Raw genomic sequence first — 13822 nt, 5'->3', positions numbered from 1 at the left:
TTCGGTTTTAAACTACTCAATCGTCACAAAACGCCGTCCTTTCATGGTTTTCTCTAATATTGGAAACAGAAAAAGTCGTAGGAGACCAAACCTGTTGAATACGTTGGCTGAGGTATGATTGCGATATGTTTTTTTTGGCTGAAAAATTACGAAGAAGCAATCACTTGTGACCAATTGCATTATCGTGATGCAAAAACCATGAATATCAAGCAAAACCTTGACATTTTATCGATTTTGGCGTGCTTTCTTAGGTCCTGGTTCTCCGGGGCATTTCCATTGGGACGATTGAACTTTGGTGTCGACGTCATAACTATATACCCATGATTAATATTAATAATAATAATAATAATAATAATTTATTTAGCCACAGAGGTACAATATGTACATATGGTAAGTCAACAGGTACTATTTATACTAAACATATACATTTAAAATATAGCAAGTAAGTAAGATATAAAGTTTAAAATCTCAATGAGAGTTTGTTAGTATACTAAACAAAATAAAACTCAGCTGAAGTTGCCATCCAGATACTCTTGTACATTATAAAAACATTTTTCAATAAAAAATTCCTTAGTACTTAAAAGTTGGGTAGTTTATTATAAAACGTAATAGCACTATACTGGGGAGAGTTTTTAAATTTAGATGTGGTGTGGGCTGGTATTCTCAATAAGCTACCATGCCGCGTGTTATGATTGTGGGATGATGCATTGGTTGCAAAAGTGGACAGATTTTTTCTCGCAAAATTAACACATTTGAACAGATAAATTGATGGTGCCGATATTAGTTGCATTCTGACAAATATCGGTTTACAGCTATCTCTATATTCCATATTGAAAATCAATCTTACAATACGTTTTTGTGCTACAAATATCCTATTGAAATTTCTACCAGAACCCCAAGACATTATATTGAGTGAAATATGGGAATAAGCCATAGCGAAATAGATTGCCAATAGACCTTGTTGGTCAACACAGTTTTTCATTTGCTTGATCGCAAAATATGCTTTATTTAGTTTTTCATAGACACTATCGAGGTGTTGATCCCAACTTAATGTTTCATCCAAAATTGTTCCTAAAAATTTAACTTCGTTTGCTGCATTGATATTGATATTATCGCACTGAGCTAATTCACTTATGGTACCCCTACTTCTATTATAAAATCTCATCGATACCGACTTTGAGGTATTCAGAACCAGACGATTACGATCACACCAGCTTGTGAACTGGTCTATAATCAGTCTAACTCTTGTTAGCAAATCATCTGTAGTAGGTCCAGCGACTGTAATGGTGGTGTCGTCAGCGAACATAGTTAAATAGAAATCACTCATATATTCCGACAGATCATTGACAAAAATTAAAAACAATAGGGGACCAAGAACAGAGCCTTGGGGAACCCCCAATCTAACCTCGCGTTCATTAGACATTGAATTTATTTGCTTTACAATTATGCTACGACCACTCAAGTAAGACTTAAACCATAGTACTATGTTATTAGGCAAACCAAGCACACTTAATTTAGTCAACACAAAATCAGTTGATACCGTGTCAAATGCTTTTGACAGGTCAAAAAACACACTGATAATAAAATCATTTTTATCAAGTTTTTCATAAATATGACTGAGAAAACAATAGCTAGCTGTTTCAATAGAATGATTTTTCCTAAAACCGTGTTGGCAGTTTGATAGCAGGGTATTACTTTCCAGATAGCTGATTATTCTGCTAGCCACTAATTTCTCATATAGTTTGGAAAGTTCACAAAGCCGAGAAATTTGTCTGTAGTTATCTATTTCGTCTCTACTACCTTTTTTAAACAACGGTAAAATTAGAGCTTTTTTGAATTCATCAGGAAAATATCCTTGGATGAATGATTGATTGAAAACATAAGTGAGTGGGTCGATTATAGCATCTATTATGCTCTTAATAGTACTCATAGATAGATCATCAACGCCTGATGACTTTTTATTTTTCATTAATTTTAGGGTATCATGTATCTCACGTTTAGTTATCGGACTGTCTTCGTATGGATAGAGAATATTAAGCTTAGTACTTGTAGTGCAAGGCAGTGATAAGTTTAGTCCAAAGTGATTAGTTATGAGAGATTCAGCGGTTTTTGAAAAATGCTCAGCAAATGCTTCAGCTACTTCTAAGGGCTTCCCAATGGTTTTGGATTCAAGTTTCAGGTTGATGTTACTTTCAGCACAGGAAAACCCACGTTTGCCAAGCTGATTGTTTATTATATTCCACGTTTCCCTAGTTTTATTGGTAGCATTACTAATTTTTGCGGAAAAGTAGTCTAATTTACTATGCCTAATGTTTTTTTATGCTCTTTAAGTCTATTTTTATAATTAGACATGCTTAGCAAGTCAATTACTTGAAAACTAGTTAAGACATGGAACATTTCTCTCAAATATTTTCCCTCTTCGACAAGATCATTGGTTATCCAACGATTATTTAACTTTTTCGCTTTGACACTTTTCTTTGGACAGGAGACTTCAAAACACCAATTTAATAGATTCCAAAAAGTGGGAGAATCCTTCCTTAACTGTAAGATAGGAAAGAGTTGGGAACCATTGTATATTATTCAGTCTCCATCTCATTTCACTGATATTGTTGGGGTGCACTTGACGTTTCAGAGATACATACGCATTAGGATTACTTTTGAGCTCGTGATCGACATTATCCAAGTTTAACGTCAAGATATGAGAAAGATGATCAGCAATATTTGGTTGGATTAGCTGACAATCATATACGTTTGAAGATAACGTTGTTGCCATATAGTCAATACACGTACTACTGGTATACCCATTAATATTAGTGAAAACTCTTGTTGGACCTAGCATATTATTGAACAGCTGAAAACATGAAAATAAATCTCTTAATAAGTTTGCGTTCCTATCATTTGAAAGTAAGTCAGTGTTGAAATCCCCACAAAGAATTATGTTTTTAGACCTTTTTTCAGCAATATGTAATGCTTGCGACAAACAGTCAAAGAATAAATCTGATTCACCACTAGGAGGTCTGTAAGCAGTTATAATGACAATTTTCACACAATCTATTACACAGCACATTGCACATATCTCAATTTGGCATTCTGTAGACAGGTGTTTTATTGACTCGTCACTAGTTATGACCCTTTTAAGCAAATCTGGATTGTCATTGGCGTCATTCATTAATTCCCGAGCGATGCTCATGCGACGTTGTTTTTTGTCAAAATTCAGCAATTTGGGAACGAACTTCGCTGCCGCATGCTTCATGCCCAAAATTTACCAAAAAATCACATGGCAGGAAGCAACCGATATGCCGACATTTTCAGCAACTTCTATAATAGTAATTCGACGATTCTCAATGACAATTTCCTTTACTTTCTCTACATTTTCATCGGTTGTCTATATGGTGGGGCGTCCAGGGCAAGCGTCGTCACATCTTCTCGACCTTCTGTGAAAAGATTGTACCACTTGTAAACATTTTTCTGACTCATAATACAATCACCGTATGCGATTGTCAACATTTCAAGTGTTTTTGATCAGGTAATTCCATTTTTTACTCAAAATTTATTGTTAATTCTTTGATCCATTTTTTTTTTTCGGTAGCAGAAACCCGCTGAATAAGCGAAACACTTCTAACTTTTATGCCTCTCACTAACAAACTAAACATGCTAGACAGCTGGAACTATGAACTTATGTTCGAAACTAGTGTATCAACATAAAAATATAAAAAATCCCTAATCGAGTGTACTTAAACCCGCGATATTTGAACATTCACCCTATTTCTTGAACTACATACCTAGCTTTCCAAAAATTGCAAACGTTTCGGCATATTTTCAATCAAGGCATTTTCTATCAATATTTTTTCAGCCATTTTGCGAATGAATAATATAATATAATCATTCATTTCATAATAAAATGTAAATTTTATTTATTTATACAATAAGATTCATTTTCACGTCCAGATGTGTTATGGTTTTGAATTTCACTATCATTTGATCATAAAAAACACTACTCAGTGTTCACAACGTTTCGGCGATTGATTATCGCCTTTCTTCGTGCTACAAAATAAGTGGAATTATAAGCATTTGCATAAAATATGTGATGTCAAAAACCTTCTGTGCAATGCTATCCCCAGAGTGTATTTTTCCAGTTGTTCTGGCAAGTAGTAGTGGTGTCAGCGTCTCTAATAAATTTATATTTTTCCATACAAAATCTCAAAATTTGGTGAATACCTAATTAGAACCGTGAATCATCACTTGGAAAAACATGTAACACTCACAACTGAAAATACACATTGAAACTACATTATGATATTTGTAAAATTATATGTTTTCGAATCTTAGATTAGTATTAAGTTTCTTCCAAAACCGTATGTGTATGTTATTGAAAAAACAATCCCTTATCGCAGAATAAACATATAGTTTTTGTGGAAACTCAATGCTAATCAAAGAATCGAAAACATACGAATATCCAAATATATTTTCAATTTGTATTTTCAGTTGTGAGTATTTCATATGTCGCTTAGTGATTATTCATGGTTTTGATTATATACCAAATTCTTTCAAATGAAAATTATTTTGTGATTTTTATGAAGAAGTCCAAATTTATTAGACTCAATGACACCACTAATCGCCAAAACAATTAGGTGAGTACACTCAAAGGATTGTATGGTACAGAAATTTTCTGACAACATGTTTTTGATGTGAATGCTTATAATTCAATCCATTTTGTATCCCTTATGAAGGCGATAAACAATCATTGAAATGTTGGCAAATATACTTATGAACACTTAGTAGTGTTTTTTATGTCTAACCGCTCGTGAAATTCATAGTCATTCGATTTATATTACGCAGGGATGGACGTTACCGCGTCCATCCCTGCTACGTGGCCACCGTTTCAACATTCATTGACAGTTGAACAGTTCAAATTTTCACTTTACAGAAAAGATCATCAAATTGAAAAGAAATTAGACAATGTCGGAGTTGATCAAAGCGTGTAAGCTTCCACGGCCGGGAATATGTAGACTAATTCACAGCTACAAAGGATCCGGTATATTCCTGGTGTTCTAAACGCCCTACGGTATCCTCAGATGACCAACCATCTCGCTGATGGTTTTAGTTGGCCAGAATATCGATTTAACGTCCCGTCCCGTCGGTAAAATTCTTCACATATGGCACAAAAGCCTTTCTTTTTAATATGGCGGAAAGCTTTTCTTGTAAACAGCTTTCCATCACATATGGCAGCATCGGACTATCCATTACTATATAGGAAAGCAATGTAATTTCAGAAACACAGAAACTTCAAATGAAAGGAGGAATAAATCAAAACTAATAAAATATGGCCACCTGCACATAATTGCTTGCATATCAGGTCATTCAATTTCACTCATTAATTTGGAGAACCAAATCAATTCGGTAGTATCTAATTTGACGACATTTACAATACTTATGTTGCCTCATCGCCTTTGATAATGTATTTCGCAGTTGTAGATGAAACGTGAGGCTTGAAAACCTACAGATCACTGTCAGCCAGTCCGGAAAATAACTTCGACATAGTGTGGGAGTTTTTTCAATATCATTTTTCAATAATTGTTGTATGTTGTTCAAACTGTTCTGTCTACTTATAATACATCAATGATATCGATGGTATACTTCATATAATATACTGTGATATTTTAATGTAGGTCATGTTGAAATTTTTCAAATCAGGATATATATCACCAATGATATTACATTTATTGTAAATTTTTAGTTATTCCATTGTTAGCTATATAACATATCCTGATTGTTGATTATAATCATGTTCTCATTATCCTGTTCACTCAATTTGAACTGATAATATTCCTGTCTAGTATAATCATTAAATTTGATAAATAGTTATACCAAGTGTCTAATAAAAAATGGCAGTACATATGCATGATTGAATTGAAAAACAAAATTATTCAGTTAATTTCACAACTGACTTTCAGAAAGTTCATATCTTATTCATTATCTCGATCAGAACACATAAACTTGTAATGCAGATTCTTTTGTAGAACTGTAAAAAACATGAATAGTAACTTTTATCATCAACCAATGTTGCTATTCCCCATGCCGGTTTTTATAAAAACTCAAATCAGGATCTTTTCTAGGGTCCAAAAAATACAAAAGGATATTATATTGCATGTCAAGCTCCATTACAGGACACCGTTGATGACTTTTGGAGAATGATGTGGGAACAACAATCAAAAGTAATTTTGATGATTACCCATTTTTTTGAAAATGGAATGGTATGAAAAAAACACCTAAATGCAGATATAAATTTTTTTAAATAATTATTCTTTTCAGGAAAAATGTTTTGATTATCTTCCACCTTCCGAAATATTAGACTGCAATAGGTTGTTTGGTGATTTCCAAGTTACTCTGAAAAAAAGAGATGTGAAGGATAAATATATTATTTCCAGTCTTCAGCTCAAAGTGAGTATCATCAAAATTGATATTGAATTTTAATGAATCAGTGAATTAATTGTTTTAAATTTTCCTATTGATACAGAAGTAAATGAAACCTATTTAAAATTACATACTACTTCCAAAAGTTACATGTTTGGCTAGTTTTGAACAAATTAATAAATATGTACATTGTACACATTTATTATATTATATGTATATTATATGTATATCGAATAGATTATGAAACAATAGACATTTTATCCTCCTCGTTTTTGTACATACACAGTTCAAAAATTTAAATTGTCGGTAGAGTTGTAATTCTAAACTAGAAACTTGTTCTTTGAGAAACACCAGGTGTAGTCCTTATAAATCTATTTTGAGCAACAAGATAACTTGCATATGTGGCTCTACCCCAAAAATTCACTCGATATCTCCAATTGAGCAAAGTTAATATTTCGAAGTTTATGTTCATCCAATATATTTCGTAAAATTTTTAATAGAAATTCTGAAAATTTTAATGAGTTTCCACAATGAGTTTTCCAATGCAAAGTGATATCAAAATAGATATCTTGAAGCAATTTATTTCTAATACTGTAGGTTAATCGATTTAATTGAAATATATTCTCTATAACTTAATATGTAACTTGAAAAGTAGTTTTTTGTGATTAACAGTCAAATAGCTGAATAATATTTTGCTAAAATAACTGGATCATTGTTGTGAAACCATGTTTATTATAAGAGACAATTTCTTGTCTTCCAGATAAGTAATGATGGGGCGACGGGTGACACTTCGATTAGTTGATAACTATCTAAATTTTCATCACTGTTCTGTGTGTATTGAAATAGTTCAGTTAATTTTTATATCTACCACTCCTATCAGTTCCTAAGTGTTCAAATATGTGTCCAAATATGTCACATCATAGAGCATATATTCTGCCAATGAAGTAGAAAATTTTTATTACATTCATTACTCAAACCAGTGTTGATTATCAAGTTTAAAGTCTCTTCAAAATACAAAATACTTTCTATTGAAATTTTCGAGAATTTGAATGAAAAATTATTTTCCTTCATTTATCGACATATTTCAAGCAGTATTTTCATCTTCTGGTTGGAAAACGATCTTTCTTCTTTTTCATACCGACCATTGACTCTCCATTATTTTGTCTCCATATTGTTTCTATTGAAATATTCGAAAAACTTTCTTTGAACTGGAGTGGTAGAAATTATATTTTGTATGTTACAGAATATGGTGTCGAACAGTTGGCGAGAAGTTACACATTTCTGGTATTTGGGGTGGCCAGAGAAAGGAGTTCCATCTGAAGGAAACTCTATGATTGCATTTTTGATTGAAGCCAGGAGTTTCATGAAGTCATCAACACTTGATAAGGTAAAAATTATATAAAACTGTACTTTTACGTTTACTGATTTTTCGTTTAACTACAGGAATTTACAGATATTGAACCAATTATTTTACGAACTTCTCTCTCTCTCTCTGTATCTGTAGAGTAGGGAGGCTGAGTGTAAGCCTACAGTACTTAGGCCACATGTGACCCATTGTACATCCTCTCGAGGAGTTGTCCTCCTAAGTCATCGTCCATCTTGTCCTTTCCAGGAAGGTGGACAGGTCGCTGGGAGACATCTCCTCTATATCGGCAGGTGTAGGCCAAGAACTCGACGATAACTCCGGGCACTCGCACAGGATATGCCTGACAGTCTCATCATCCTGTTCACACATCCTGCATTATGGAGGTGTTTTCCTAGTTGAAAGTGGCCAGTCAGAAATCCTACTGTAAGGCGTAGATTTTTTCTGGTCATCGCCAGATATTTCTTCGATAGCTTCCCAGGGTCGCCTAAGGTGATCCTGGCAAGATTACATCCTTTTATTCCATCCCATCTCTTTAAGGATTGAGCATGGGTGTAACATTTGACCAGTTCCGCAATTGTCGAAGTCATCAGGCCGTGGGTGCCACTGGGTCCTAAAATTCTTAGTCCAGCCGCTTCCTTGGCTAAAGAGTCGGCAATGCGATTACCTTTACTCCTATCGTACCCTTTAACCCACCTCAGGATAATGTTATTATCTACCGAGGCTTTGTTATGTTTTTGCCAGAAATTCCTTACTTGGTTATTTCTTTTGTGGCGATTGAGATACCAGCCAGTTCTGTTTGGACCACGCTGGTATTTCTTCCCATTCCCCACTTAATCCTTAGGCTTAGTGACCTGAAGTACACTTCACATCCTGAGCTTTCTTTGGTTTTTGAGCAGTCTGTATAAATCCGTATTGCATTTGTAGCATCTGCAGTTCTGCTTAATTTGTATTTCATAGGGTTTATCAACACAAACCTGGGTTCAATTGCATCATTTGTTGCCTGCGGCAGAGGTTGCGCAGTAAGCGCTTCCCGACATAGGCCCAGCCTCAATTGACCCATTCCTACTTCGAGGTTTACAGCCGTGCGCAATCGTACCATGGCCATTAACGCAACCTCCTTAACGTACATATCCAGAGGGGTCAGACCCGTGATTAATTCCATTGCCGCGGTTGGTGTTGTTCTCATGGCTCCTGTGATGTTTAAACAAGCCAGTCGCTGTATTTGATATAATTTTTGGATGGCCGTTACTTGTAGAACTTTCGGTCCCCATGCAGTGGCTCCATACGTTAACATATGTCTTATTATTGCATTGTAGATCCAGGTGACCACACGGGGTGAAAGACCCCATGCGTGTCCCACTGTCCTCCGACATTACTCATTAGCCACGTATGCTCTTTTTGCTCTACTCTGTAGATAAGAGTTCCATGTTAGCTTCTTGTCGAGGAGAGTACCAAGGTATTTCACTTCTTCAGAGAAGTTTAGTTTGCTTTTGAAGATTTCGGGAGGTTTAAAGCCCGTTAAACTTCTTTTCCTGGTGAAAAGGACCATCTCAGTCTTTTTGGGATTGATCGATAGTGAGTGTTCCTTACATCATGTTTCTATTAATTTGAGCCCATTCTGCGTTCTATCGCACAGTGTGTTTACAAATTTGCCGGTCTGCAAGATAACTATGTCATCTGCATATGCAATTGTGTAGAATCCATTTTTGTTAAGGTGATCAATTAGGGTATCCAGAACTATATTCCAGAGAAGGGGTGATAAAACCCCTCCCTGTGGACATCCTCTCATGACCAGTCCTTTCACTGTGATGTCTTCTACATTAATACTCATTGCTCTACTAGAGAGCATCTGGAGTATCCATTCTCCTACTACCAGGGGTACATTCCTGGAGTGTAGTTGCTGGGTAATTGTTGGAAAAGTTGTTTTATCACACGCTCCCTCGATATCTATGAATATACCCAGGGTGGATTCTTTGTTGTTCAATGATCTCTCGTTTCTGACAACCACTTAGACCTTCCCGGGGTATAAGCATGCTGATTTGGATGAAGTGGGTTGTGAACAAGTACATCATCTCTTATGTACCGCTCACATAGCCTCTCCATGGTTTTTAAGAAAAACGATGTGAGACTAATTTATCGGAATGCTTTTGGTAGGGTGTAGTCCATCCTACCTGGTTTGGGTATAAATACTACTCTTACTTCTCTCCACTTACTGGGAATATACCTCAGAGCTAGAGAGGCAATGAATATTCCAACCAGGTGCGGCATAAGAGTGTCCAGTCCCCACTGAAGTAGGGCTAGTCTTATACCGTCAGGTCTTGGTGACTTGAAGGGGGAAAAGCCCGATATAGCCCATCTTATTTTGTCCTCATCAATAACTGTACTAGCATATTGCCAGTCGTATTGTGAGAGTGTTGTTGGTACATCCGTCCAGTTCGTCAATCCAGGAAAGACAGAACCTGGGAAGTTAGTTTTCATAAGAATCTCAGCACTCTCCTTTACGAACTTATTGAGTGACCAACAGTGTTTCTTGGTGATCGGTATGAAACAATGGAAAGCGCTTTTTAACTTTTTTTTGGAGTAAAAGACATATTTCTCTAATAGAAAGCCGTGTATGCAATACTCTTTCAATTGTTGTGTTGAATGAAGATGTTTTGAGTGATGAACATCAACTTCATTCTTCTGATCAATGTATTTGACTTTCAGTAATAGCACTTTCAATTTTGATCCTCGTTTTTGTAATGCTTGGATACATTTCAGCACAGTCAGTGCAGCTTTGTTTCTGATATTATTGAATCATTTGAAGATAGAAACATAATGATCTCTCCAATTATCTTCGAGGTTTCTAGACTGATCTTTGATGACAGGAACTTGGTAGGTGAAACCTGCATGAAGAAAAGTGTTATAGTTTCAATGTGTGGTAACAGTGTTTTTGATGGATTCATTCTACACCAGGAGTTTCAATTCTACCTTTCAGTTCATTCCTTTATTTGTATCGATGAATGAAGTTCTGCATTCTGATTTGTGTGGAATTTTTGCAAAGACAAGCTTGTCCCCTTGGATACAATACCAATTAGTTAGGTACCTATTTCTTCCTGAGTCCTGCTGTTTCAAACTCAAGTTGATAAATGACACTAATATTGCCCTTAGCTTTCAGTAGCGTCAAAGCTTTCATTTGAATATTTCTTCAGTAGATACCTGCATTTGCTGGCCGTCTATTTGTCTCGACATCCTGGAGCTTAATTAACCTTAGCTTACTTTATTCATTCTGTCAACATCAAATACTAATGCTTTATATTTTAAAACAGTGCTACACAGAAACCATCTGGAAAACTCTTATCAGATATGTAATAATATAATCTTCTTAAGTTTATAGAATAAGTGGCGAAGAAAATGAAACGATCAAATGATTCTAGATCTCCAAAAGATTTCAGAAGGTTGATGAAATTTTCAAATACTCAAACCCGCCTAAAAAAATATTTTCTAAAAATTAGAACTTGAATGTTCAAACTATTCGATTACAACAAATCTATCACTAGCACATTTTAATTTCCACAAATAATTAGTCGGTAATCTGTGCCTATGAAAGATTCCTCGAAAACTTACCAAATTGTGAAAAAATCGATTCACAAATTAAATTGATCTCACAATCAAAATATTGGGTGCATTAGGATACATCGACTATCATAGAAGAGTTTTTTAAAAAATTGTGGGTTGTATACAAATTAAAATTTGATTTTGTAATGACCCTTCGACTTATTTGTTTACTGGTAAATCAGATTTTTTCAAGTAATCAATCAACATTTCAGAACGTTGTCATCAACGGTAATATGAATGGTTCAGCCATTAATGAAGTGAACCCAGTAGTAGTTCATTGCAGCCCTGGAACAGGAAGGACAGGAGTAGTGATAGCATGTGATATTGCCATCAGAGAGTTTGAGCAAACACGCCTTGTAGATATTCCAAGAATTGTTTACAGGATACGTAGAGATAGAGCTAGCGCAGTGCAGACAAAAGAACAGTATATGTTCATTTATAAGGTTGGTATGGTTTATCACTTTTAAACTAAATTCTTGTAAAATTTTCATGTAAATCTATCGACCAATGTGGCTGGCTTACTTGATTTCATTTTCATGGACCGCTTAAAAACCATTAATATCACTGTTCGTGTGACAATAAAGTACTGTGAATTCTACAACGTGATGATGTAAATTGAGAGGTAGATGTGAATTGTTATTACACTGACATAATATATTATTTTAGATTATGCATGCAAACACATGAAAGTTCACAGATTTATCTGAATTACTTTTGTTGATCTGTAAGAATCTAAAACTATTGATGGTGTCATTTTGTGTGCGTTGTGAACCGTTGTGCGTTGTGCAAATGTGAGTGAACACGTTTGCATTACTGATAGTCTATTGAATAGTAATGAAAATATTTTGCAAGTAATGTTATATCTGTAGATCCTTTCTCGTGATATTAAGTGCGCTTCGTTTGCATTAGTTTATTCCGGATTTGTCCATCCTGCCTACAGTGATACGCTTTCTCTGCTCGATAAAAATATGTCGAAGAGAGATGGCAAATAACTTTTTGCGTGAATGACTCAATCTGAAATACATTATATGGGAAAGAACAAAATGCACCTATCTACATCATAGGGATGGAAGAGCAAGGTCTGCTCATGTTTCGATTTCTCTGTAGAATCAATAAAAGCAATTATTATTATTATCATTATAAATTGGCCTATATAGATCGATCCATAGTGAGACAAAAATGACGTTTCATGTTTTAAGAAATTATATGCACCTTTTGTTCTTATATTTCGATTGACAACTTGAATTTCATCAATATTGAAATGTACATTTTTCTTTTATGTCTATGGTTCATTTTGTTTCTAGAATATTTTTCAAATTGTCCTTACCTTAGGTACCTTATACAACGTTATACTTGAATCATCACTTTTGAAACACCAATATGAAAAGCAATATTGCCTCATTTCACCCAATACTTCACATAGTGAACAACACTAATCTGTTCCTGATGAAGAATAAGTAATAGTATTCGCAATATAATTTATCAAGGATCGATTGATGACGAATCAATAGAAGTATTGATTATTGGCACCATCTTGCGGCAACGTCCGAACTACTCCGCTAGGTCTAAAACATTTTCTAAAATAAAAGTGCATCTCAGCATTCACCAGGGTATATCTGGGTCGAAATATTCTTACACTTACAATTAATATAATGGTCAAATGAGAGTAAATATACTTGAAACAACTCAAAAGTTTCAAGAAAAATGTTCTGATTGACATCTACTTTGGGGATCACTGCATTGATACCTTATATTTTGAGTGAATTTGGAATGAGACCTATGCTGTTTCCGTCGTTTCGACGGAAACAGCATAGGTTTATGTAATCATTAGTGAGCGTGGCTTGGCTTCTCTTACATAAAATCCACAGTCAAATACCAGCACCCCAGTTGATGCGGTCGAAACGAGGGAAACAGTAACTCAAGCACCATCTCGGGCACTGCGACAGTTACCACATCGCCTGTCTACCACAGTACTAGACGAAACGTCAAGCATAAAAACCTGCAGGCCACTGCCAAAAAACCTGGAAAATAGCTTTCACACAGTTATCTCCAGCCGTGAAAGTTTACAATAATTGTTCGTTTATTTACTCATAAACAATAATATAGATTCAATAAACTTCAGTAGGAAAAAGCATTATTTTTTCGTGAAAAGTGTCACATATGTCGATATCATAGACTTCAAAAGTTGTCAAAGGTTAACTTCAAGGCCACTGTCAGGAAGGTGCTATGTGAAAAAGTGAATAAGGAGGACAAAGTTTCCTTCAGTGTGTCCAGTTTTTCATAATCGAATTTTAATTCTAATGAACCCTGAGAAGTTCTTGCCACTTCTTCACGGTATGCCTTGTCATAAATAAAAGGTCGTTGTTCTAGTATTACTACTATAGAAAACTTTTCGACTCGCTTATCACTAGTACCAATCAATCCCTTGAAAATCAAAGACATGAG

At 35.0% G+C, this 13822-nt stretch overlaps 1 protein-coding gene across 1 annotated transcript in view; it reads left to right on the top strand.

Annotated features, from left to right (window-relative positions):
- Window positions 1-13822, top strand: part of LOC111503494 (uncharacterized) — a 106352-nt gene that overhangs the window by 91267 nt on the left and 1263 nt on the right. Inside the window, exons 6-9 of the mRNA XM_074172876.1 lie at window positions 6117-6254; window positions 6313-6441; window positions 7658-7801; window positions 11590-11820. Coding sequence (XP_074028977.1) covers window positions 6117-6254; window positions 6313-6441; window positions 7658-7801; window positions 11590-11820 — 642 coding nt within the window. The remainder of the gene's footprint in view (window positions 1-6116; window positions 6255-6312; window positions 6442-7657; window positions 7802-11589; window positions 11821-13822) is intronic.

Source organism: Leptinotarsa decemlineata, unplaced genomic scaffold, assembly GCF_025532065.1.
Source record: "Leptinotarsa decemlineata unplaced genomic scaffold, Ldec_3_MD MMD2_tig00000199_RagTag_RagTag, whole genome shotgun sequence".
Classification (NCBI taxonomy): Eukaryota; Metazoa; Arthropoda; class Insecta; order Coleoptera; family Chrysomelidae; genus Leptinotarsa; species Leptinotarsa decemlineata.
This window is presented reverse-complemented; position numbering and strand designations above follow the sequence as displayed.